This window comes from Leptonotus elevatus, chromosome 7 (assembly GCF_054856555.1).
Source record: "Leptonotus elevatus isolate MCC_2025b chromosome 7, RoL_Lele_1.0, whole genome shotgun sequence".
NCBI lineage: Eukaryota > Metazoa > Chordata > Actinopteri > Syngnathiformes > Syngnathidae > Leptonotus > Leptonotus elevatus.
Genome location: NC_141245.1, coordinates 24,579,903 through 24,607,014, shown reverse-complemented (window position 1 = coordinate 24,607,014; position 27,112 = coordinate 24,579,903). Strand labels below are relative to the sequence as shown.

General features: G+C 41.1%; 1 protein-coding gene and 1 long non-coding RNA gene across 4 annotated transcripts in view; one reads left to right on the top strand and one right to left on the bottom strand.

Annotated features, from left to right (window-relative positions):
- The window catches only part of LOC147171663 (uncharacterized), a 27,255-nt gene extending 4,170 nt beyond the window's left edge, over positions 1 to 23,085 (top strand). Inside the window, exon 3 of one of the 2 annotated variants that reach the window (XR_015095562.1) lies at positions 22,918 to 23,085. This is a non-coding gene — a long non-coding RNA (uncharacterized LOC147171663). Of the gene's footprint in view, positions 1 to 15,485; positions 15,833 to 22,917 lie in introns of those variants that run through there. The other variant, XR_015095563.1, reaches the window with a different exon arrangement.
- On the bottom strand, positions 8,888 to 27,112 carry postnb (periostin, osteoblast specific factor b). 2 transcript variants are annotated; one of them, XM_086080382.1, is made up of 22 exons: positions 26,940 to 27,112; positions 26,092 to 26,190; positions 20,954 to 21,018; positions 20,131 to 20,288; positions 18,640 to 18,804; positions 18,407 to 18,553; positions 17,145 to 17,286; positions 16,196 to 16,408; positions 15,006 to 15,140; positions 14,402 to 14,550; positions 14,182 to 14,318; positions 13,887 to 14,017; positions 13,675 to 13,805; positions 13,403 to 13,505; positions 13,225 to 13,292; positions 12,743 to 12,788; positions 12,630 to 12,653; positions 11,419 to 11,571; positions 11,252 to 11,299; positions 11,080 to 11,157; positions 10,958 to 10,996; positions 8,888 to 9,429 (listed from the first exon to the last, which is right to left on the bottom strand). In XM_086080382.1, exons 1-22 carry the CDS (start codon positions 27,059 to 27,061, stop codon positions 9,401 to 9,403), a joined length of 2,382 nt encoding a protein of 793 aa, XP_085936508.1. In that variant the 5' UTR covers positions 27,062 to 27,112; the 3' UTR covers positions 8,888 to 9,400. The 2 variants fall into 2 exon arrangements, with proteins under 2 accessions (XP_085936508.1, XP_085936510.1); XM_086080384.1 differs by lacking the exon at positions 10,958 to 10,996.

The window sequence follows — 27,112 nt, the reverse complement described above, 5'->3', positions numbered from 1 at the left end:
TTTTTTTCCTACTGTAAACCCTAATCCTCTTTCGGAAATCCAATTTATAAAATGGCATTAAAACTACGGGTCACAACATCGGTCCCCCGATTTCTCCTTTCCTGCACGTTTGAGATGTTTCCCTCCTCCACCACACCTGATTCAAATGATCAGGATCGTTATCGGGCTTCTGCAGAGCTTTCGGAATAGCTAATAATTTGAATCGGGTGTGCTGGAGGAGGGAAACATCCAAAACATGTAGGATATGGTCTCTCGAGGACTAGAGTTGGTGACCCCAGTCTTGTCGAAACACTCCTTTGAAACCCTGACCTTGGCTTAAAACAACTTTTGACACTCCAATGGGATTTTAAAACATAATTTAAAACCCCAACTTTAGACTCTAGATTTTTATTTGAACCCTAACCCTCTCTTGGCACTCTACTTTGAAACACCAATCTTCTTTTGATACACTATTCTGAAACCATAACCCTGTCTTTAATCATTAATTTAAAATTCAAATTGTAATTTGAAACCTTAAAAACTTCTGTGAGTTTATTATTATTTCAGTTATTAAAATTAACAGTACGGTCAAAATCTGATCTTCAGTCTTGGTTTTGTATTCACACTCCAGAGTCCATGTCCCGTTTAAAACCATACAGTTGCGTAGTAAAGACTTCTCGATGGCACAAAGTTTGACCCAGGAAGATTATTTATGTTTTCTGAGGGAAATCAAAAACAAATTGCAATTTAGCGCATTGTGTTCCAGTTGAGTTCCACCTTAATGCTATGATATCATCTAAAGATGTTCCAAATAAAAGTGTAAGGAAAACTCAACTGTAAATCTTACGTACTCCAGTCAGATGAATAATGTGAACAAAACAAAAAAACGAACATAATATAATGCATAAGGTCTCTTTAATTTTGGTTACGAAACTTGGTAGAGAAAGCGGTCGACAAAGAGAAAGGAACTTTTATCAGCGTCCGGCCAGTAAAGCTGGCTCCCGCTTATGTGATTTATTGAGCAGAGTTCTTCCCGGCTACTTCCCCAGATGAAACGAGGATCTTCTGTCAGGAAAAACACGTTTGCCCCCCACGTTCGTTGTGACGTCTGCGCGCAGTTCTGCTAAATAATACATGAAATAAAATCCGACGAGTATGAAGCACTCGTACACCGGGATGCTCAAAACATGCGTGCAAAAAGTTAGAAAGAGGGTAAGTCGCACAGAAGTCACAATGTTACAAAATTCCTGCGGGCTGGCCGCCGGCGTTTGCCGACGTGACCTTGCCAGCTAAAACACGTCAGCGACACTAAACTGAAGTATGTTTGTCGTAAAAATTTGAGGAACAATCACAGTGAGCTCATCCCACTTCACAAGTTGCAGTTTGGCAGATAATAAATTCAAATTCTTCAAAATAGAATTCAAATTCACCGCTTTTATAAATAAAGATGACTTGATTAGCCGCTACTGTTAGCCGGCCTATGGCTCGGGCTAACTCCCACTAGCCGCTCCTGTTAGCTGCTCTGGCTAACTGTGGCTTTCTCGGTCTGTGGCTGCCAAGTCGCCGTCGCTCGCCAAGATGCCAGCTCGCTCACGCCAAATAATTGGTGGTAGTCTTCGGAAGTGTGGTCTCTCTGAGTTAGCATAGCACTCGTGCTTCGAAATGCACGTGCTTCGGCTGCATTCTATTATTTAGAAACATCAAGTGGTGACCTTTAAATGTGAAAATTTCGTAAGTTTTAAATAAATTTAAATTCGTTTTTGGGGAGAACAATTTCTTTTTTTTTTTTCTTTTTTTTTTTTTTCTTTTTTTTTTTCTTTTTTTTTTCTTTTTTCTAAGAGCTCAGTATTGTTCATTCGGAAATGTCATCATCATTGCTCTTTTTTTTTTTTTTTTTTTTTTTTTAAATATATATATATATATATTTTTTTTTTTGTGTGTGTGTGTGTGGGTGAGTATGTGTATGTGCGTGCGTGCGTGCGTGCGTGCGTGCGTGCGTGCGTGTATTTGTTAGCTCACCAGAAAACCTATTAGAAAAAATCTCATACCGTTCACCTAAACCGAACACCAGGAGACCCGAGGGGACCAAAGAAAACCAAGGAAGGTGAAATCCAGCACCGACCAGACACCCCCCACCAGAACTCCTCCCCAGCCCAAGAAACATCCAGACCCCAACAAATCCAAAAAACATAAAATCAGGGAGGCCTCAAGAGACCAAAGGAGAGACCGAGAAAAGGAAGGAAGGACAAGGGGAGAACAATTTCTAATGTATACTATAGGGATGTCTGATACCATTTTTTTTTTTAGACTAATACCTGTAAAAACATTCACTCTGGAGTACTAACCGATACCAAGAACCAATAGAAATAGTATACATAACATTTTAATTAAAAAACACATCCATCCATCCATCCATCCATTTTCTGTACCGCTTGTCCTCACAAGGGTCGCGGGGGTTGCTGGAGCCTATCCCAGCTGGCTTCGGGCAATAGGCGGGGTACACCCTGAACTGGTTGCCAGCCAATCGCAGGGCTTAAAAAACACAATGACAAATAATTGTGAATAATTGATGATTCACTGATGTGTCAAACAGTCAAGCACCAACTACTGGAAAGGAAGACTTATTAATTTTGTTGTTGTTGTTGTTGCTGATATCGGCATCCTTCACACCTCGAGTAACCGTCATCCTTGAAATAAGGTCAGATACCGTGCCTGGTATTGATACTCACCCATCACCAGGCTAATATAGCCCAAAAAAAAGACACCTGGAAACAATAAACATGGGGTTAATAGTCAAACTAGCAGTACATATTAACACATGATAGAAAAGGTGAGGTTTCAATGTAAATAAAGTCAGTTCATGAGCGATGAGCAATTTGATGACGGGGATTTGTACTAAAACACTGGAAAACGGCCAACGGCCATCTTTCAGGGGTTAACACGAAAACCCTTCAATCAATCTCTAAACTTTGCCGGATGTTAAAGTCAAGTGATTTGTCATGATTTGTTTCCGACATAAATCCCGTCGCAAAGATGCCGCTTGTCTCGACACATTAGTGAGCGGGTGGAAAGAATGTTTCTTCTCTTTATCTCAAGGCTACCATTTTCACGCTCAAGAACACACACACACACACACACACACACACGTCATGCAAGAATGCGGTAAATTGCCGAGTCGACCGTGCCGAAAGAAAGTACCTGTTCGGGGCGTCATGCACGCTTCACCCACGCGTTCCTAAAGGTGAAGACAGGACAGACCTGTGTCGTGCGTGTTTCCTTTAAGAAACGATGAATTCTGCTGAATTTCATTTAAAATAGAAATGCAACTTCTTCAAGCTTTTCGCTCTCTCGCGCGGACAATCATGGGCAGGAGACTCGTTGTGATGTAGTTCAGATCATTTATTTCGAGTAAAACAATAACTGCTTTATTGCTTTATTCTGATGTATATTCAAGTTAAGAGTTTCAAGACAGGATTAGAATTTTAAAGAAGGGTCAGGGTTTCAAGTTTGGATTTGGGGATATTGGTTTCACATTAAGGTTTTAAACCTGGGTGAGGGTTTCAAGACAAGGTTTGTGTTTCAAAGTAGGATTTCAAAGACGGTTAGCGAGTTACCGTTTAGGGTTTAGGGCTCCAAAATAGGGATTGAAATTTGGATTTTTCATTTAGGATTTCAAATTAGGGTTTTAACCCAGATTGAGGGTTTCAAGACAGGATTGGGTTTCTAAATTAGGGTTTGGGTTTCAAGTTGGCCTTGAAATTTTGGGTTTTAAACCAGGTTGAGGGTTTGAAGGTAGGTTTAGGATTTGAAATGACCTAATTACCTACCCTAATTTCCATACAGAGGTTTACAAATTAAGGTTAGGTCTTTTAGGGATACAAGTTTGGTTTCAGTCTTCAGTCTCTCAGAACAAGGTTAGATTTAAAAAAAAAAAATTCAAATGTGGATTTGGGACTTAAACCAGGCTTCAGGCAGTGTTATTGATTTATTTGTTCTGATAGGTGTATGCTTTATTCCGACACGCAGTATCACTTCATGTACTATTTGCTGTGATAAAAGTGTTTTGGAATCAGAGTCATCAGTGGCGCGAGTACCTTAAGTGACTCCTTAAAAACACGTCCCAGGCTGCATAAATCTCTGGTGCCTTGTAATCTGCCAAATATCCGTTTCCAAGTCGGCGGCTTTTATGGACTGAGAGATGGAAAATTAAGTACGACATCCATCGTTGCGCAGTTATTTCTAGGCTGCTTCACATTCGAAAATATAGGTTGGTGCTTTATACAAACGCGATGATGTAATGGCGCCCAGCTTCCCATGTTTTCCTCGGTGAAGTTTCGTTGTTCCTTTGTGACCATGTCAATAAATATTCCGAATTTGAATCTGAATCTGGATGCCTGGACAATTTTACACTCTTAACGTCAACATCAATCCAAAGTGGCCTCCAACGGTTACTGTGTGTTTCTTTAACGGCTTCCTTATGATGCCGTTTGTACTCGACATAAATCAGCGTTTCCTTGGAAACTTTTAGTAACACGGATACATAATGGAAAAGCCTGACATCGACAGCAGAACCCATCGCGTTACTCCTCCTGCCTTGTTTTATGTTCCGCTCCTCCAAGTTGGCGATGCAAGTCGCCATAAATTGAGGAAAATTGCTTGTTTTAATTGAATCTTTAACGTTCTTAACTGTCATACAAGTGTCATTCCGTCCATGCTTGCTACACTGAGGTCTTGTCAGCTAAAAGGGGATACATTATGAAAAATGCCCCCTCCCCATTAAGTGTGATCAAGTGTAGATAATTTTACATATGTGTGTTTTTGAATTACAAATGTGGTCATGGAATGAATGTAACTTGTATGTCAAGGGGCCAATACTAACCATGGCGGGAAGGACCTCACCCGCTTTCCAATTTTGGGACTGAGCACTGTGGGCCGTGGGGTAAAAAGTTCATCTTTGATCTAGAAAACGAAATAGAATGTTGTAAAAATAACGTGCACATTTCCAGCGCGTAAAAAGTCATGGTAATAAAGTTGTATTTTTTCCAATATTTTCATAAAGTTTTGATTGCCACACCCTTTACTGGGTCACCAGACAACACGATAAAGCTACAGCACCCCCGGAATACACTCTGCAGTAGAGGCATGAGACGGGACAAACCCATAAAAAGTGGCAGATTTCTGCTCTAAATTCTTATTGATCGTTTGGCGTATTTTCACCAAACTTAAGTCACGGGTGTGTTAAGATGCCTGCAATTTTTTTCCATCCATCCATCCATCCATCCATTTTCTGTACCGCTTGTCCTCACAAGGGTCGCGGGGGTTGCTGGAGCCTATCCCAGCTGGCTTCGGGCAGTAGGCGGGGCACACCCTGAACTGGTTGCCAGCCAATCGCAGGATTGCAAAAATTGCAATTTTTTTCAATTGTGAAAAATAATCTTTAAAAGTATCCTCTCTGTCGCAAAAGTATGCATTTGTGCCTTCCCTAAAAATGTCCCATGGAGGATTCCTTGTATTCCAATTACTTTTTTGGCCGCTTCAAATGCTGCTGTTTATCTTGCCGCAGCTGCTGCAATGCCGTCATAGGAGGACATTAAAAACAAATGATAGATCTTCACAGAAGTTTTATCACTGCCTTACACGACTTTATAACACTTGGATGTAGCATAAACAGTTTGAACGTCGCACCGTGACTGGACGCCCGCCACTTGGCAGCACGTCTTTCTCCAAGGCCTGACTCACGAGGAAACACGTTCAATGTCTTACGCTTGCCACACCGTGGTCCATCAGAGTGGCCATTTTGTTTTGGACACCAGCGACCAACAGGCTATGCACTCATCACATTCTTCAGTCGGTGCTCTTCTAATTAGCTTAAATGGACATTTTCACCGTGACGTCACTCGTACTGCCGGTCGGCAAAAGCCACACAATCGCCGATTGCGCCAATTGCAAACAAAGCATACGATTGAATACTGCATAAATAAAAACTCGAATGTAGAGCTGCAACAATTAAACGAGAAACTCAAAATCATTAAATTTCAAAAGAAACGTTGTCAGAGTGTGTTGTCTTCTGTTTGCCCAAATTTTTGCCCAAATGCTCTCAGGCAACCAATGTATCATTCTTTGAGAAGGCAGAATTTTGTATTAATGAAATGTTGCCGTCTTCATAGAGGTTTTTGAATTTCACAGGGTTTGAGATGGAGAGCAATTATTTTTAGTATGAAAAATGTGCCTTGCGTGTCTTCACACGTTATCACATCATCGCCTTAGAATTTCCAGGCGCAATTACTCAAAGCAACTTTCACCGCAAATATTTTGAAGTGACGAAACAAGACGAGCCGGCGGTTTACACGTTACACCTGTTAGCTTAAGGTCAGGCCAATTACAGATCTCACACCTGTTAGGAGTTTTATGCTTGAATCTGACAAGGTGCTGTTGATGCTTCTCATTCCTTAAAAGGTGGAATTTTGATAGGATATCACAGCACAGGTGTTTTTTTATAGTGTGCTTTGACGTGCCAGGTAACACACGTAATAAACAGTCAGTCTATTATATTATGTGATATACAACAAAGAAAGTCATCACAGCTGCAGTGGTTTTGGCAAAAGAAGAATGGATGGAAAAATAAAAAATAGGCTCAGATACACCAAATAAGTGCTGTGTGGCGAAAGAATAACTTATACGTTATTTTTACTAAATAAAAATGCTTTACCCACTACATTTCTATAAAACCCAAAATAAAATACTGCCTCATGAAGTACTTTCGCACTGGAGTTACCAAATATGCTTCCTTCCTTGTAATGGAAGCCATTCTGCAACATCAGTGCCATACTCTAACCGTGTTGCTAGCCACGTAGCACCTGGATGCATTTGCTAAACACAGGCAGCCTTTGGCAAAACTCTCCAACTGAACTGTGACACCACGGCATTGATATTCACAGCTAATTTACTATATTTTATTGTACAGTACATTTAAAAAAATTATTGGCGGCAATCTTTTGGAATGTTATTAAATGATCTAAACGTGCCTTCTCTCTCTGACAGAATATCATCACAAGTCATTGTGCGCTTGATGCTCCGCAGTTGCCGTGTAAAACCTTTTTACCTGCACTACATTGAAATAATCCAATTATTGTAAAAAAATACATGAACATTCTTGGTTTCCAATAAAACACAGATCCCAGATCCCCCTCCTTCCCCTTAAATATGCAGCAGATCAAATTGTCTCAAGAACGGTTTTGGTCTAGCAAAGGAACAAAACTAGCAGGAGCACTAATAATTTCAGTTGAGTTATGGCGGTCTCCGGTTGAGGTCTTGAGTACCAGCGAATATGTCGCCTGTCTGGTTTCACTTAAAGACAAGCGTCAGATCGCATTGGAGGCGCCACATCCACAGAAATTTGAATCCATGACTCAATCATTGATTGGTACAAGACTGCTGAGTTGTGCTGAAAAAAAGAAACAAAATTCACAAACCAAATGGAAAATCCATTGGGTCTTCCAACATGTTTTTTCAATCCCCAGCAGTACAAAGAGTTGCCGGCTGCTGAAATAATCCATCACCTATGAAGTTTTGAGACCATGTACGTATAAAAAATTTCTGAACGTATCGCAATGTTGTGCATACCAAGTACCACAAAAGCGACATATTTTCCTTCCAAGAAGTGTTGTTTGCCATAAAATACCTACATTTGATCTGGGATTTCCTTTACCCGCCTCAACACCGGCTTTCCAGTGGACTTCCTTTGCCGACATGTGTTTAAAACATCGTGTAACCAGCGATGGAAGCGACATTAGAAGGTTGAGGTCATTTCCCATGTTTCGGTGCGATCAGGTTGCAGATGCTTTCCCAGCTGTCGTACGCAGGAGGATGGCTAGGTAGCCAGTTAGCCTCATGTGCTAATTAAAGTTGGAGTGTGGTTGTCTGGTTGTACCATACTATTTTCTGTGCGGGTATGATAAAGAGTGAATTTAATGTATTATTTGTTTCATTTCTCAACATTATATATACTGTATATATGATACATTATAATACATTTCAACAAAGTGTAATTTTTTTTTAGCATAAAAGCCAGTGTGTTGAAATTATTATTATTGTTGTTGACGGCATAATGGCTTGCTCGTTACGCAACAACTGCAGGTAAAATGTGTTGAACCCTTTCACCGGGAAAATTACGTGTTTTCTGTAAAATAATAACAATTAAATAGTAAATAGTAAAATTAGGAAATAGACTAATTTGCACTGTGAATTTGTGTGCTTAATCTTTTGGAAAATTCTGCCACTTACAGTACTTATAAGACAGAGACCACATTGTATAGCCTAGCAACAATAGAAACCATCCCAACCATGTGTGCAGAGTTCCACAGGGCTTACTTCTTGGTCCGCTATCATTCAATCTCCCTCTAACTCTTTTTGGCAATATTCACGTTTTATGGTTATAAACAGTGCATGTAGGCTACTCGGTGATGATTTAACCCAGAATTCCCTTTGTCTACGTTATGATTTTCTTAGTATTGTAAAGTCACCTTGAACAGTTTCTCACTCAATCAAATGTACTTGCTGTTGATCAATTCTATCCAAAGTGTACTTGCAACACCCAAAGCAAGCACGCAGACCTCACGGGCCTGCAGGCCAATCCGTTTGGATACACATGAAAGACAGTGTTTCTATTTAAAATCTCTTCTTAAGAGCTTGCCAAAGCAGGACGGCCAGCTACTCCATCCGCCATCAATTATTATAACTTGGCCACAGAGGAAGAATTTAACATGATTAAACGTGTACTTGGAAAAACTTGTAAATTGACAAAAGAGGCATAATTAGGACTGAACGTTGGATACACAGGGCCTTTTATGGAACTTGGGAAATACGCAGGGCCATTGTTGTCAGGTGTCCTTTGGGAAAAAGTGGCATGTTTATATCAAAGAAAGCACTTTATTGGAAAATGGTTGGGAGAAAGCAGGGAAACATTTAGATGGATACATTGTTGGAAATGAGAGACACATAAAAATGTGCATGGAACTTTTCTAACAACTTAAAAGCCAGAGGAGATAAGGGCATTTAAGGCTCTGAAGACATCATTCATCTACTTATTTATCATGCTAGGATTTACAAAATCTTCTACTTGAGTTTCATTGCTTCGACTCCGGCAAAGGCACGGGGGAAAAAGTGTAGGATTGAATTGTGTGTTTTTTCTTTTATTGCTCCCCTGATGGCTCGTATTAAAGTCAAGCCAGAATGTTCATTTGTCTGCATTTGAGACCCTTAAAGTGGATATGCATTCAAAGTACCATTGCGATTGCTTACCAAAACCGTTTTTTAACCGAGAGTACACTTGAAATGACATTTAAAGTGCGTCCCTATGTCAGCGAGCCACTTTCAACCTGCTGCGCTGCCTGAATTCTGGTCACTCCCCACTCGTCCAGGCTCAGTCCCTTCCTCTTCGCCTGCTGCCAGCTTGGAAGACAAGAAGGAAAAGGACATTTTTAAATACATTTTCCAAGGTAGAGGAGGAAGCATTCCCTTAATGGAAGTATCAAATTGGGCTTACAATGACACTAGATGGAGAGGATGCTAGATGAACAGCATTAGTACAAATATTGCAGCAGCAAGCATGGCAGCACAACATGAATGCATGCGTAGTCACAAGAAAAGACAAAGAATCTGACGTCTTGGGAAGGGAAAAAAACGTCTTAATGACACTCGAGACCCTGGTATACAAATGGACGGACGGTTGTTGTTATTATCATAGAAACTTTAGGTATGAAATAGTCTCCGGGACAAACGAATAGGACCTCAAAATCATCCAGGATTTAATAGCTGTGTTTCTTAAATACAGTACAGTAGTCCATTAGGTAATTTTGTGTAGAAAATGTAAACACACAAAGTCAAATAATATCTTCTGTGATCTTTTCAGAGCATCAAAAACATAATCACCCTATTGAATCGTGATCATTAACGATGACATGATTAACATTTCTGCAGGTTCCAATGCTCCTAAATTTACCACTTAATGCTAATCCCTGAATCAATAATGATCCATCGAGAGATGGAGAAAAAAAAAAAGAACCTTGATCCTGTTCTACTGTGTTACGATTCCTGGATACCAGGGATTAAATGAAATGTGCGGGGCTGCCTGATGCTTTTTGTTGCCTAGCCACTGGCTGTTTACGTGTTTCCAATCGTTCTGTTAAGCCAGGCTCTCTTGCGGGAGCTTTGTGATTGTCCTTTCAAGGTCAACAACTTAAAAGTTGTAAAATTGAATGGTTATAAAACATATAAGCAAGAGGAGGCTAGGTTGGGACGGCGATTGGGTCCCACACACACCAAAATAGAGACCAGAGACGGCTGTCTTAATGGACCTTGCGGTGGAAGATTTTATGAATTTTTTGGAGCCCCCTGCTTGCCTGCTATATTTACTGTATATTGCGAAACCTACAACTTTATTGGAACATCAGACATTCATCTCTTGTGACTATGGCGTCAAATTATTCTAAGCAAATTCTTAGCATTCCACCTTTGAAACTTCTGGAAGTTAAGAAATATACCAAACAAAAACATGGCCAATGACTAGGGTATCATCAACAATCTTGACAACAAAACCAAGGCTGCAATTGCATTCTTGTAAGCCCCCCCGTATATCTCAGCCGCTTGACAGACCTGGTCTTCACTTCTAAAGGACTTTGGAACCAGAGGGTCAAATAGTATAAAATAGAGGATAAGGCAAGTTGGCAAACACATCTCTGAATCAATTTCCATGCAAAACCTATTCTCGCATAACTAGTTTCACGAACGAAAGCAGTCAAAATGTCCTACTTCCTAGTTTATCAGAATTAAGCACGTACAGCAGCAGGACACACGTTTCAGACTGTTCCCTTAAAGACAAAGCAAATGACTGACAGCTGAATGCAGACTCAGCCAGCTTTGTATTAATTGCGTTTTATTTTTGCAGAAGAAGCATTCACCGACTGAATCATTCCTTTACCTAAAACTCTTCGGGTAGGGTTTCTCCTTGAAACACCCTCTATATGAAGGCAAGCAAACATCATCTGGTCACACGGTGTATTTCCACTGCTAGTGTGCACGAACCGGTTGCTACAAGCTCACCGTTGATCATCTTGACAAGTCGGCCGCCATCAAAATTTTTGCCCGTCTCAATGGTGGAGATCTCTGCAAGGTTAGATCCTCCAGGAAGAAGACACGGTCAAAATACAAATAAAGTGTTATTTACAGCGATTGCCACTATTGTGATGACATTCGGTGAAATAGTTTGACTAACCATCCACGGCGACGTGGGAGGTGCCAGTGCTGACTGAATACTGAGGTCCTGGAAAACAACGCAGTCAATGACGCAATAAGTTATCTATAACAGCAGCTGCCATATTAGTCAGAAGATAGTGTGATAATGTCCGATTGGTCTGTTTTTATTCCCATATAAACACTTGCCTGAGACAACTCTGGTGACTTTGGTGATGGTCGGGTCACTTTCAATGACTCTGGTCACCTTGGTGATGGACGGTTGGGCTTCAATGACCCTGGTCACCTTAGTGATGGACGGTTCCTGTTGGATGACCCTCGTCACTTTGGTCACGCCGGGATCTAAAAACAAAAGAAAAACATCATGACAACTAAGAGAAATGATCAATTTCATGGATACATTACGACCAATCGACCTTTAACTGTATCTGAAAGGTTTCTATTAAAAGAATATGATTCACCATTAGAAGAATCCTGACACAAACTTGATTTTAAAACGCAAATGCTAGCTAGCCTGGAATACTGACTTAAAAGTTTAAGTAATGTTTGCTTCGTTATTGGTGAGCTAAACGTTTAATCTAACCTCACTAGTTTACTTGTGTCTGAGAGACAGTTCTAGTAAAAGTCAAGACAAGTCTCAAGAATGTTAAGTTGAGTCTTAGGTTTTAGCCACGCATGTCACAAGTCCTAAAGTTGTGTAAATTGGCAACTCGAGTCTGACTCATGTGACTCCAGTCCTCCATCTCTCCTGCAATGCACTTTTTCAATGTGCTCTGCAGAGGTCTGCGGCATATGCCAAGGAAGAAACCATTACATCATCGGCCATGTCTGTTTAACATCCCCCCCCCCCCAAAACCCCCATTGGCATCTGTTTTGTGCATTATATGCAACGTGAGATTTGTTGTCTCTTGTCAGTGGCATTCCACCAGAGCCAGGGACTCCCCTTTGTGGTCAGTAGGAAAACGTGCCATGGAAAACCTCGTCTACATAAAAAAAAAAAAAAAAAAAGACTTTCCAGTAGGTAGTTGGCTGTTTGATGCAATAGTGCAAATAGAGGTGCTTGGGTTCAAATGCTTGTGTAGCCGTCACTCATAATTTAAGCAGGATTAAACTGACGTTGGTGAAGTGATCTGTGAGACCAGTAATGAACATGTCACCGCTTGATACATGAATCTGCCTTCTGTTGAGTGTAAACAGTATTTGAACTCACTTATTGCCTGCCTGAGGCCTGTCATTGATGTTTTCACATTTGCTTCTAAATTCTGTCATATGAGGTTTAGCCACTCGCTAGATGAAACGACGCTACAGGGATATGCTTCGCTAACCAAAGCTTGTGCATGTGTAAAGAATTTCCTGATGGCGAATCACATGATAATGAGGCTTAATCATCATTACTGTACCTCCAACTCGTGTGATGAACCTCTCTAATGACAACAGAAGATAGAAAGCCATCAGGGGATTTGAAACATGAAATAAATAGTGTACATTCGATTTCAATAGTTTTGCTACTCACTCAAAAACGTGAGGGGGATTTCCTGGTATCTGAAGCCTGGAATGTACTGAAAATTCAAAAGTAAAAGTATGTTAGTGCAAATTACACGCACTGCTGTCCAGAATCAATTTCCTTTAGGTAGGTTTAGTAGATGGCGAGATGCACAAAAAGTCTCACAAACTCAGTTGTTTCATTTGTTTTTGTTTCGTTTTTGTGTTTTCAAAAAAAAAAAAAGAACTTGTCCTACAGATTTTGTCCAATTGCAACCAAATTTAAACCATGTATGGTCAAGACACAGGACAATGCTGAATTGTGAAAGTTTCCATTCAGCATCAAATCAGTATAGCACAATTTTAGAATAGGATGGTTCTCTGTATTGTGTACAAGCACAATTTAGTTTAGGTTGGTGCTACTTTTAGTCAACCGTCAATAGAAACATCTTTGATATACAACAATATTCACATTTCTGAGGTCGTGTACAACGGCATGAGGTCTTTACTAACCTTAATCTGTATATAAGAAATCAGCCTCTTCAGTAGCGAGTGAAAATCTTGGCTTCCAACAGGGATATCTGCGCAAAAGTGTGCAAAACTCCCATCAAAAAAACAACACCGTGAGAAGAGGGGGGTTGGGGGTGCATCACAGAGCTTGGCAGATTTTGCATAGAATGGAAAATTGTACCGGTGGGATACAAGAGTCGGTTGACAAAGTGAACGACTCCATTTGTGGCCATGATGTCAGAGTCGGGGATTTGTACTGAGTTGACTCGCATGGTGTCATTTGCCTGCAAAATACAACATCCACAAACCTCAAATCCAAGACCTCGGATGACTCCTCGTAGTAATGGCTACCAGCTTGCTGTAAGTTGCGCTCATTCGATAATTGCACCACAAATAACTGCTTGATATGCTAAGAAAAAGAACCAAAATGCAAATGCGTGTAACTCTACTCACAAACATCACTCTGAGGTTGCTGCCTTGCAAGGACTTGAGAAGGTTCGTTACTCCCGTTTCCAAACCGCCACCAATGAAGATGCCATTATTGATGTGGTACAGAAGGATAGTTCTGAGAGCGTTGATGTCACCTCATTTTAAAGAGAGTCGAGAGTTATTATCAGCCGGCAACACGTGACGTGTTGCTCGTGCCGGGCGTGCAGGAGGCCTACTCTTCAGCAGTGTGAAATCTCTCTCCTTTAAACCGGCAAAAGCCTTGTCAGTCGGGGCGAATAACGTAAAGTCTCCCTCTTGTCTCAATAAGTCAGTCAGTCCGGCATCTTCCATCAGGGACAAAAAGATCCTGCAGCACAGAGAGAGAGGAACTTGGCACCGGAATACTGCAGCCTCTTTTTCTCATACCCATATATCCGCTAATAATGGAAATATTTACAATGCTGCAGTTTAAACGGGCGACGCAGTATCTTAACGCCAAGGTCCGCTTTCACGAAGACTAGCTGTACTTACTTGAATCCGCCGTTGTCTCTCAGAATCTCATACATGGATTTTTCGGCCGGTTTGAGGAAGCTCCTCATAAGATGGAGCGCTCCATTGCTTCCTTCCTTGCTTCCTCTGATAAGGCAGGAGTTCTCGACGCACACGGCCTGCAAAAGAACAGACACGGAGCATTTCAGATCACGGCTCAACTCGCACGAGGCTTGAGGGCTACCAAAGAGGGACGACTCACGGTGCGATAGATGAAGACCCTCAGCAGTTTTCCGCCGATGGTCTCCAGCGTCTGCCCGTTATACAGCTGTCCGAGGATGACCTTTTTCTTCAGGATGTGGTTCTCCAGGATAAACTTGAGCGTCCTCTGATCCATGGACATCACCTCATCTGCAGCGATAATATTTCAACAGATCTCAGTATTGTGCAGTCGATGGACAATTAACATGTACCTGAATTAATTGCAAATTGGTGAAGGGATTTATATTGATTATGCAAATGGAGAGGTCATCCCTCACCAGTAGCAGTTCACAAAACGGAGCACGGCTGAAGAAAGGCACAGCGGTTATGAATGATTTACGCCACGAGCTCCAGCTCAGCGGCTGGACGGTGTGTGTTAAGCTACAAATCACGTCTCCACAATGGGAAGAATTTACAGAGCAGCTTCCAGCTTTTGGCGTCTTGTAAATTCGTAGCACTTTTTCCAAAACCTATTAAGTATCCAGCCCCCATTGACTGTTGTACACATTTGACAAACACAACACCAGGGCTTCCATTTAGTTTCATCCTTAGCGGAAGAACACGGGAGTTTTATGACTTATTGGATTGGACAGGATGGTGCTTACCGTTGAAGGCGCTGTTGAGAGGGGCCAGGAGCGTGTACTCGGCCTCGGGCCTCATGGCGGCAGAGAGGCCCAGCTCGGACACCATGTCGCCAAAGGTGGACTGGGAACTTCCCACCAGTTCCATCACCTGTTTGGCTTAAAAAATCAGAAAGAATCCCAACACAGTTAAAACAGGGTCATGTCAAAGCTTTTCGTATTCACAAAACAATAAGACTAAGGTTATGTTTTGGTTGGAGTCGGGTTAATAAGACATACTGTAGGTCTTCTGGAAGCAATCAATGTTCTTGCATGCATGATTCATTTACAAAACCATAGGATTACGTAGGGTTGTGGGCCAAGACGTATTCGAAAGTGGTTGCTTAGAGCTCTACTATTTGGCCTATTGCTTTTCGCTCTGAAAAATCTCTTCACCAACCCCTCTTTTTATTGGCTGCACTTTCTGACATCACTGCTCCCGAATTAAAGATTTTTCAATCTTAGGCGAGACGCCACGACGAGAAAGGCCCACTTTGCGCATCCAGATGTGGCGCGACGCAACGCTCCATCATCGCGCCCTCGCAGCACATGAACAACAAATGGGGTCAACGACGGCGTGCGGCACTCCGCTATGTGAAATGTGGAAAAGCCTTTAATGTTAGGGTTTAGGGTTAAAAGTTGGGTCAGGGTTCGTAAAACATTTTGGACACAAGCCTTAATCAGTCTTTTGTCATGGAGGATCTTGTTTATGTATGCCCAAGCAGGAATTTGGGGTCAAGCTTGGGATTAGTGTAGGAGTTTGGGTTACTTTGTTGGTTTTTAGGAATAGGTTATGTTAAGGTTGGTTTTAGGACTGGGGTTAGATTTGGACTTGATGTTGTGGAAAGTTGGTATCCCAGTGAGAGGGCGAACATTTGTGTTTCGTCCCTTCGTGGGATACAGGCTTTAGGGTTGATGAGGATTGTAAGCAGTGTTTGGGTTTAGGACTAGCTAGATGAGGCCAAAAGCCCAATCTGTCAAGTTTCAGAAAAAGAGTCCAATAGATTTTGGAAGGTATTCAACATTTTTATCTTTGGTCAGCGATCACATGGTCAGGTACTAAATCCTTCTGTCCTTTGTTCACATTACTGGTGCTTAATAGTAATGAAGCATAGTTTCCTGGTGGTAAGCCATAGGTCAGTGAAGTTGAAAGGAGCAGAGACGGCAGATCTAACCTGAGTCTGGCATGAGCACTTGGTCAATGAGGTGGATGACGCCATTGGTTGTGACAATGTCCTTCTTGAGCACCATCTTAATGCCATTGACAGTCAAACTGTCGCCGTCACAGCCGATTACGATGTTGTTGCCCTCCAGGGTCTCGTAAGAGGTCCCGGCCGTGATGGCCTCAGAGCATTGCACCGAGTCCAGGAGGTGGAAATTCAGCAGAGCTGGAAAACAAAGACAAGTTTGTAATGAATGTAGTCACATTGTTTGATTGGCTTGTTAGCTGCTTTGGGTGGCTCTGCGCTCCACCTCATGTTACATTACAAATAGAAGTTCTCGGGAACCAGAAGACCCTTGGATCCTTTGGGTCCTTGAGGATAACCGCTTGGGATTCTGCCATGGTTCTATTTAACTTTGTGTGGGATTGTGTGATCTGACATCATCAACCAATAAAATGTTTGAGGTTGACCAGCCTACCGTATAACTACTGCTTCCAAGGAAACGCTGTTTTATGCTGCTGCAGACAAATACATCACCTTGCTGAAATTTTAGAATGATTTAACAAAAATCTCAACAAAATGGGATTTGCTACCTCACAAAAGGACTTTATCAGTGTAAATGTGTGATCCTATTACTATTACTCTTTCATCTGTTGACTTTCTGCTTACGATTACATGGGTGATTTGAAAGTGGAGACTAATTTTTGTTATTATTCCCCACCAAAATTTGTTATGCGTGGCTTGCCAAAGTGTGTCCACGTTCATTGCAAAGAATATTGCGGTTCCAGCTGTTTCCAATTGGAGCCGACTGAACCTGTGACAAAAAGTCAAACAAACACCAAGCTAGAGAATTTTGAATTCTGCATATCCATGCTGGTGCCGTCATCTTTTAGCTACAAAGACACCTTGTGTTACGGTTGCAATCTCTGAATCCAGGGAGCACGAGAGCATGTAGTTGTACCTTGGAGGACCTGCTTGTCGTTCTGGAGCCTTTCCAGCACGTCTCCTCCAAGCTTGGCAAAGGCTTCATTGGTGGGGGCAAAGAGAGTGAAGTGTCCGGGCTGACCCAGCTTGTCTAACAACCCGGAGTTCTGGGCGATATTCTGGATGGGAGAAAGCAATCGGGTCACATTTAGCAGAGGGGGGAAACTACTTGATCAGGTCGAGAGAGGAAACGTAAGGAAGATTTCATATCAAGAGTATTTTGACCAAAATGATCACGGCTATATGTATGATCACAACATCGCATTAAGGAGAAAAAAAGAAGACGGCTATATGCACACAAAGAATTAAAATTAGTTTAATTTTGAATAAAATCGCTATGGATACACCAGAAAATAACAAAGCTCACTTTTAAAGCATGGCTCTAACAAGTTATTCTAGTTTGTGTCGGAAAAAGACGCAAGCTGCTCAACAAAAGACGTCATCTGTGGTTATGTCACCATATAGCCAATAACGTCGCTATGTCACAGAATATAAAGGAGCATCTAATACAACTGTACTTCAACCCTAGCCATAGACTTAGCAACACAATGCTACCGGTAAATACAATTGAAACAAACATAAGGTTATCATTTTGAAATGTCACAGTTTATCGTTAAACAAACCGTTTCATCAGTTTTAAGGGTAAACATGACAAAAATGCATAATAGCCGCAGTCAGCTGTCAGCATGAACAAGGCCTTCTCTGCTTGCCAATAAACAATCAGATGTGCTGACGTACATTTACAACCTCAATTCTAATATTTGTTCCATGAAATTGTATTCTTTTTCTTGTTATTCTTATTGTATTCTCTTCATTTTGGAGCGTTGCCTCTTGGCTTGCTTCCAAGGATGTTGAAGTGGATGCCAGATTCGGGTCAATTCCGTTTTCGTCCTCAATGTGCTGCCGTGTCAATCTAATCTGCCCTAGGCCTTCAGAATCAATAGTGCCCATGACATTTCAATCACATTATCAATGGGACTTATTATATAGGCTCACGTCAGCATTTTTTGCAAGCTCTGGTAGGGTGGTCGGAGCTAACAAAATTCACATCTGTAATACTCGGCATGTTTAAAAAAATAATAATTTTTTGTCATATTATTATATAAAAATATATATATATGTGTGGCACAGCTGTGTAGTGTTGCATTTTTGTCCATCAATGATTTTTTTTTGCCTACAATTGTGATGGTATTAGGATCTTGATGAAGTCGGGTAAGACCCAAAATGGCCACAACTCACATTCAGCGTCTCCAGGTCCTCCTCGACCTCGATAACGTCCTGAATGCTTCTCCCGACGGCGCTGACGACGCGGTCGATCACATGGACGACGCCGTTGGTGGCCACCTGGTTGCCGTGGATGATCCTGGCACAGTTGACCGTCACGACCTGCAGGGGGGCAAGCACAGCGTTTTTACCGTGTGACGCCATGGGGGCAAAGGTGACGGTCAACGCCAAGCGATGGCGGCGCTCACCCCATTGGAGTAGTGATTGATGCGCAGACCCAGGTCGTTGTACATGGACGTGACTGTCATGCCGTTGCGCAAGTCTTTGGTCAGGAGGCGTTTGTTGACCATGTGGTAATGCAGGGCGTTGTATAGCTCGATGTTGATGTTGCTTTCAAGCGCGGCCCGCATGCTCTGTCACAGGGGGGTGAAATACAATGAATGTGCGATCGCAATGGTGGCAAGTAGTCATGTAAAAGTACTGAAAACACTTTACTGTACTCTATAGATAGTATTCGCTGACGCCACAGGATGGCGTGATCTAGCGTCTTGCATTGTTTTTTTTTTTGTTTTTTTAATATTTTTTTTGAGAGCTCAGTATTGTTCATTCGGAAATATCATCATCATTGCTCTTTTATTATTATTATTATTTTTTTATTATTATTTTTTTTTTATATATATTTTTTTAGCGTCTTGCATTGTATTCACACCGAATGTTATTTTGTTTCATAATGTCACCCTCGACTCTCTCTAACGTTACTTGTGTGAAGAAGACGCTCGTGGAAGGTTTTATCAACAGTCCTTGGAGCGGTACACGGTGAAACGTTTGATTAATGGATTACAAACATTTGCCGATGTCCGGCCTCCATGGCAATATTTGCATATGCTCCAAGGTGGGAGGGCTCAAAACACGGACGTTCTTTTGGCTATTATTGGTTGCTCTGTGCATTTGTATAAATCATTTGTGAATTAGAAATAATCTCGGGTTATATTAAGACCAAGTAAGCTTGTTCCCCAGCCGCGCTAGCTACAAGCGCTAGCATGTTTGCTACAACGACATTGTTTTGACTCGTCACACATTTTGAATACAATTTAAAAATAGAGACCTTAAGGAGAGTATTTGGAGAAATCTAAAAATCGAAACTTTTGACCACTCAATCTATTTTTAGTCATAGAGGGTCACATATTTCACGATTGCATTACGGTAAAATGCATTTTAACAATCTTACAATAAAGTCATTAAAACAGTCTTGTATTCTAAATATACTTTGTTTGATGATTTTACATTTATTGACAGATTTTGATCAAGTAAATATCTGTTACAAGCTTTGTAGAAAAAAGCAGAAAGTAGAAAAATGTGATTCATTACAGAAAATTATGCGATTAATAAGTTAAAAATAAAATTGCCTCACAGCACACAAAAAAAAAAATACAAATAAGGCGTTTTTGTTCAGTTGTAAGCTAATTTAGTATTTTAGTAGAGCACGTGGGATCACGTTTTCACAGCATCAAAGTTGAGCCAACCCTTTAAACATGAATTGCAAGTTATCTTTGACTACATTTATAAGTCTGTAATTGTTTACCTAAGTACAGGAGTTCAATCTGTACTTCTACTTTTGCCGGTATTTTTATTATTATTATTTTTTTTACACCAAGTATCTTCTTAAGTACAGAGTGAGAATACTTTTGCCACCTCTTTGTATCAGCGGAATATTTTCGGATTTGTCTGTGGAACCTCACCCCATCCAAGAGGTCCCAGGCGTCATTGCTGGGCGCAAAGAAGGTGTAAGAGCCAGATCCCTCGATCTCAGCCCTCAGCTTGGACGTGTCGGCGTATCTTTGGGTGGAATGGGCCTTCACCATGCCCAGCGTGCCGTAAACATTGTCGATCGGGGCCACTGTGGGGTGGGAAGGAAAGAACTTCAGAGATGCCTCAGAATTCCAACATTTTAAAGGTCGGACAATTTGGAAAAAGACCATCATTAAGTTGAGTTAGGAAAGTGTCCTTTTTTTTTTTTTTTTTTTTTTCTCTTTTTTTAAGAGCTCAGTATTGTTCATTCGGAAATGTCATCATCATTGCTCTTTTTTTTTTTTTTTTTTTTTTTAAATATATATATATATATATATATATATATATATATATATATTTTGTGTGTGTGTGTGTGGGTGAGTATGTGTGCGTGCGTGCGTGCGTGCGTGCGTGCGTGCGTGCATTTGTTAGCTCACCAGAAAACCTATTAGAAAAAATCTCATACCGTTCACCTTAGGAAAGTGTCTTATTGTTTGAACATCATTTTTAAACTTGCATGACCATGAATGACAAATAAGTTTCATTGGCGTTTTTTTTCCAATGAGGAAAATTGGAGGTTGAAATACTTCACTGTTAGCCGAGTTTTTATATCACGTTTAACACACGTGCACCCTAAAGAACATGTGTCAGCAATATGTTGAGAGCATCCCCTACTGGCGTAATAGCAAGCTCCCGCTCTCCGGGGTTTGGAAGATGTGCCCAAACAAAAGTTTTATAACTTCACTCCGACATATGTCGGTACCCGCGACGCACCTGCAGGGCAACCGCGCATTCCATCCAGCTTCATATATCCTGGGCAGCACTCGTAAAGGACCGTTCTGTAAGCGAAACAAACACATTATTAAACCTCAGACAGGTAGCAAATTCCTTTAAAAGGTCGACCACAGGCTCTGTCGGATGATGTTAAATCTGGCTACCGACAGCGTTGTCACAGCGTTTCCAGATGTGACCGTTTTTCTGTCTCTTCGGCACCAAAAGATGCCACGTGGTCTCGCATCTTGCTCCAAAAAGCTAATGGGAACGCTGCCTCCTGGATTAAGCAAACATTTAAATGGCAGATTTATATTTCAGAGAGTGCTCCATTTTTAAGGCTCACAATCAGTTTGGTTGTTGCTCGTCATTTGGTTAACCTCATTTTGGCGCGCAGAAATGCAGAGCGCTCAACGTTTTGGCCTTCGGAATATTTTGGTCAGCACAAAGACAATTTATGTTCTCTTTCTATGGGAATTATTCAACGTATTGCGTGCTTGCAGCATAAACGAGTAGAAATTGCCATCCTCTTGGCAATTGCACAGGAATGAGCCTAAATGTGACGGAATAGAAGAATGACTTGTCTCATACACCTTTTATGCATTTTATGCTTCCATTTTTTTTTATGGCTTTCAAATGTTTAAGATTTTTTAAAATGTGTGTTTGTTTATTTGATAAGGTGGTTGAAGTTTTATTTACACATGTAAGCAACAGAGCAGAAACTGGGCTATAACCGTGTGTATGTTCCTACCGTATATATCTGGATGTATATAACTGTGGTGTTCTCGTGGCTTTTTTGTTTCGCATATGTCGCCCGGGCAGTTCAAATGCGTCTAATAGTGGAAACGAGGCCCAAACACGTTCATACCTGCGGACACGAGTGGTATAGCGCGGTTTATATCCAGCTGCTTCTTTTTTTTTATTATTATTATCCTCCTCGGTCCGCCCTGGGTGATCTGCTGCAGTTTAACTGCATCTCCAGCGGCAAACAAACATATTCACGTATGTTTGCTGAGAGACGAGCAACAGAGCATCGCCGTCGGTCATTGGAAATTCGTCAAGTGGGATACGTTCCACTTCCACCCATTATAGAAAGAGCGTATAAAATGATTGAGTAGTTTTACATTCCACATCCTTTAAGCACACATTTAAAAAAATCTTAAACATTTGAAAGCCATAAAAAAAATGGAATTTTTTTTTTCTTAGCAATTGCACAGGAATGAGCCTAAATGTGACGGAATAGAAGAATGACTTGTCTCATACACCCTTTATGCATTTTATGCTTCCATTTTTTTTTATGGCTTTCAAATGTTTAAGATTTTTTTTAAATGTGTGCTTAAAGGATGTGGAATGTAAAACTACTCAATCATTTTATACGCTCTTTCTATAATGGGTGGAAGTGGAACGTATCCCACTTGACGAATTTCCAATGACCGACGGCGATGCTCTGTTGCTCGTCCCTCAGCAAACATACGCGAATATGTTTGTTTGCCGCTGGAGATGCAGTTAAACTGCAGCAGATCACCCAGGGCGGACCGAGGAGGATAATAAAAAAAAAAGAAAAAAAAAAAAAAGCAGCTGGATATAAACCGCGCTATACCACTCGTGTCCGCAGGTATGAACGTGTTTGGGCCTCGTTTCCACTATTAGACGCATTTGAACTGCCCGGGCGACATATGCGAAACAAAAAAGCCACGAGAACACCACAGTTATATAAATCCAGATATATACGGTAGGAACATACACACGGTTATAGCCCAGTTTCTGCTCTGTTGCTTACATGTGTAAATAAAACTTCAACCACCTTATCAAATAAACAAAGAGAGAACAATCTATGGCCGAATAACCATGTGTGAAAAAAAAAAAAAAAATCTGTTTCCATGTGAAAGCTGCAAAACAAATGAGGAAGAAAAAAAAGCTCCTCCAATTCTAAATGAACAATAATAGTGAGCCTGTGCACATTTCAGGCATTTTTTGGGGACAAAACACACCAAAAATGTCGCATGCTTGAATCATCTGATGAAGAAAAGATGCTGGACTGGATGCAGTTTGCAGTCAGAGGACAAAAACAGCAAATGTGTCCAACACTCATTTGAGATCAACACTTTTATATTTGCTTCAGCCAATATTGTTTAAAACTCCTACGACCAAATTAAATGTCATGATTGATGTTTTTTTTTTTCCCTTCAACATACTAATTGCTGGTTACTGTATGCTTGACATTCCGATCAAAGACCAAATTTTAATCTTGAAATAAAAATGGGATTAGATCCGAAAATCAACCGCATTATTAATAGTGCTTATTTGTGGTTCGTATGAGACTTCGAGGCACTGCGGTGAGATCACACAGAAGCCCAGTCAGCATTAAAAAAAAAATTAAATCAATGTTGCTACATTGCTCTCTCTCACACAGAGCGAGCATACGGCAACTTTTGACTTGTCAGCGTCTCCTTGGGGGAAAAAAACGGTTCCTCTGAAATTCACGGTGAATTGGTCAAGTCGAATATATTCGCCCTGCGGGCCGCATTCGGTTGCAGTTACTGAAGAGCAACGTGGGAAGTTGCTTTTGAAGCCCAAATGTCAGGAAGAAAATGCACATGGAATTGTTTTCTTGAAAGAATAAAATACTGTTTTTGTGTAGGTCACGCTTTTATCGACTGTATTTTGCGCACCAGTCCAAAAATGAATCAGGAAGAATAAAAACACAAGAGTCGCCCCCATTTTTTAAGGTAATTTATTTCACAAAGGCCAAGAACAGCTCGTCACTGCTTGGACTGGCAATCGTAATCGTGTTGATGGCAGCGAACGAGTTTCGGTTTGATTTGAAACTTCCGCTTATACCTATGGAAAGGTAGACGGTCTTTTTAGGTTAAAATGGCCTTCGGTGGAGACTTTAATGATCTCATTCACTCCCAGCCATTTTCACTGAAGCAACCCCCTTCGTTCGCGGCTGTTTTACTGGATTTCGACAGATTTTGAAAGGCCCACGGAATATTGTGTTCTAGTGCTATAAAAACATGGAAGCTACCAAAAGAAAGATTAGAGTCCCCTCTTTCATCAGGAAAAAAGTATATTTCTATCTGTTTCCATTTTGCAATTAGCATTAGAATATAGCAAAATGTGGTCATTATGGCCCTGGCTGACCTCTGATACTCTGCTGGCTTTTTGTTTTTGTTTTTTAAATAACTACAATTGCTTTAAGACACTTCTTCATGTCAGAAGCTGCATGAAAGCCTTCTGTATGCTCTTGCATAAAAAAAACTAAAACACGTGTAAACACATTTTTGGGAGTGAAGGACAAAGTATTAAAAACGTTTTTACACGTTTTTGGGTTTGAATGAGTTAAGATAAGAATTGTCTGTAAAAAAAAAAACTAACACTGGATCGGAATTTTATGATTTGAATCATATTAAATCACTGAATATTGTCGGACACATTTCAGAAGGTGGCGGTAATGCACCAAAACTGCCAAAAGAGCAATGATGATGACATGTCAAATCGGTAAAATTACCAAATGAACAATACTGAGCTCTTAAAATAAAAAAGATTAAAAAAAAAAAAAAGATAAAAGAAAGTAGAAGAAATGGAAGCTGAAGAAGAATAAATAAAAGAAGCACAAGTCATGGCCACTAATATGTGAAGATGATCACGTGTCATCCAGTGCAACAAAAAAGCAAATTGAGACTGTTGATGATGAAGCCAACATGTTGAGTAGTGGAACCCAAACAAGCATGGCAGTCATAGAGAGCGTTGGTGATGGAAGGGTTGGGGTTCAAGAAGAAAGACGGATGACCCCCCCAAAAAAAACATGGCTCCCGTCCACGTTTTAGCACAAAAGTGCTGAGAAGCCAGAAAGGGCAATAGAGCGAGAGAAAAACCCAACTGTGCAGTTGGAGTAAACGGCGGGCTTTTCCATTCATGAATCGTGTCAGCAATTCCGAGCCACATCCTGGAGTCTGTGGCTGACCACAGTGACACTCAAACAGTGGCCCCCCTCCAAAACCAAATGAACAAGACTGCCCTTTTAATGCAAAGACTACAAAGAGGAGTTGCAGGTTCCGCTTGGATGCGATAAAACTGTTAACGGCCTGACAGATGTCGCTCGGGGTTGAAAATGTCTTATTCCCCAGAAAGAAAATGCACTCGAGAAGACGCGCATTGCACTTTCATTTGAAACGTGTTTAACATGTCGCTTAGTGGATGGCATATCGATATTATCGATACCAAGTCAGTATTGATATCGGATCGATACTGGCACTATTTGTGCACTTTCTTTAAGAAAGTAATATATTTATATATATATATATTGTTATGGTTGTAATGTTTCTGTTTGGGGGGGACATTGATAGTAGAAGTATTTTCTATTTATCAACAAACGTTGTCCTAATTTTGTCCCTTGTTTAAATTAAAAAGGAAACGACACAACAACATTTGAAAGTTGAAAATTGATTGTGTTCAAGCATTTTGATGATACAGCTACCTTAACTCATTTGCTCCCAAAAAACGTATAACGACGTTCTATTTTAAATGTTTTAAGTGTCCCAAAGACGTATTTATACGTTTTTTACGTTTTGTTATGCTCGAGCATACTATGGTGACCAACCGTCCCACGTAGCGCGGGCACGCACAGCGTTTGAAGCTCAATTCATGCGTCTCGCAAAATTGTAGTCATGTCCCGCAAAATGTGTTTACCTTGAAAATAATAATAATATTAATAATACAATTTAGTGAGAGTTTGGCGCGATACGGTCAGCCGTAACCATGACAACAAGGCATAGCCACAAACTTTCATATACAGTAGTCCGTCTGTCTGAGTCGCTCACAAAAAAAGTCCCCCGTTGCCTTCACAGCCTTCCGGACTGTTGTAAACCACAGAACCGTTGTTGACCCACTTCTGCTCAACACTTGGAATCAAAAGTTTTTGGAAGCTACGCCGGCATAACTAGAATGTTGACATGTTTTGATGACGCAAAAACAAAACAAAAAAAAACCGCGGCCATCACCGGGATTGTTCGTTAGCCTCGGCAAACTCCGCCGTCCTGCAGGTTTTGGAGGTTTTCGCCTTTTCACGGCATTCATTCATCTCACCGTATCCATCGATTTGACTCGCAATCAAGAAGCCACCGCTCGTAACTACTCACGCTTTCTTTCCACAGATGGCGCCTTGGTACCAATTGCGACAAGTGCTGAAGTACTTCTTCTTGGTCCCCATGACTTGCTGCAAGGCGCACAGATTGGGCCTGAGGGTGCGGGCGAGGAAACACGAATCAGGTACAACACTGGATTAAGACTCTTAATTAAGAGATGAGCGTAATAGAAATCCTAACATGAACAATACTGAGCTCAAGAAAAAAAAAAAAAGAAAAAAAAAATAGAAATCCTGACATGTCATGAATATGAACTGTGTAAGGCAAGTGGTCCGACTGTACATTTGAGTTATGTTCTAGAATTCAGGGGTGCTCAAGTTCGGTCCTCGAGAGCCCCCATCCAGCCTGTTTTCCATGTTTCCCTCCTGCAGCACAGCTGAATCTAATGATCAGCTAATCGGCAAGCTTTGCAGAAGCCTGATAACGATCCTGATCATTATTCAGGTGTGTACGTGAAGAGAAACATGGAAAACAGGCTGGATAGGGGCTCTCGAGGACCCAACTTGAGCACCCCTGTGAATCTAGATGAATACATTTGTTCAAAGGCTGCAATAGCTAATCAATATTTTTATGTCACACAGTATTTGCAAAAGACAACAGTTCCAATAATAGTCACGCATTCACGATTGAATGCTAAACTCATATTACAGGCGCGCCCCACAAAATTATTAGTTTCAGTAGATGACGACCAAAAGTTATAGATTCAAAGTACAGTTCACAGAGTGAAATATTTCTCCTTTCATTGAATTCATTTGGATTGTTGTAGCTTGCAGCAAATGGAAATCAGGGGGTCCGACACATTTTATTCAATTATAGTACAACAAAATGCATCCATTGCTTACCCTTGGTCCCTGGCCCGGATGCGACTGTGCGCCACGATCTTGTCGTAGGCCGACGAGTGCGCCCCGTCCGGCAGGGACGAGAGCACGAGGAGTGCAAAGGTGGCGGCGAAGAGGAGCTTCATCCTTGGATTGCTGGCTTGCTGGCCCTTCCAGAACCAAAGTGATGTGGGCTC

Bases quoted from the DNA above. Each gene is read 5' to 3' on its own strand.
- postnb (XM_086080382.1), bottom strand. From the start codon at position 27,061: ATGAAGCTCCTCTTCGCCGCCACCTTTGCACTCCTCGTGCTCTCGTCC. The intron at 14,551-15,005 runs GTAAGCACCATC...TTATCGCTGCAG, and splicing joins TCTCAACAGCGCCTTCAACG to ATGAGGTGATGTCCATGGAT. The intron at 13,293-13,402 runs GTACAATTTTCC...ACTTTTGCGCAG, and splicing joins CCGACTCTTGTATCCCACCG to ATATCCCTGTTGGAAGCCAA.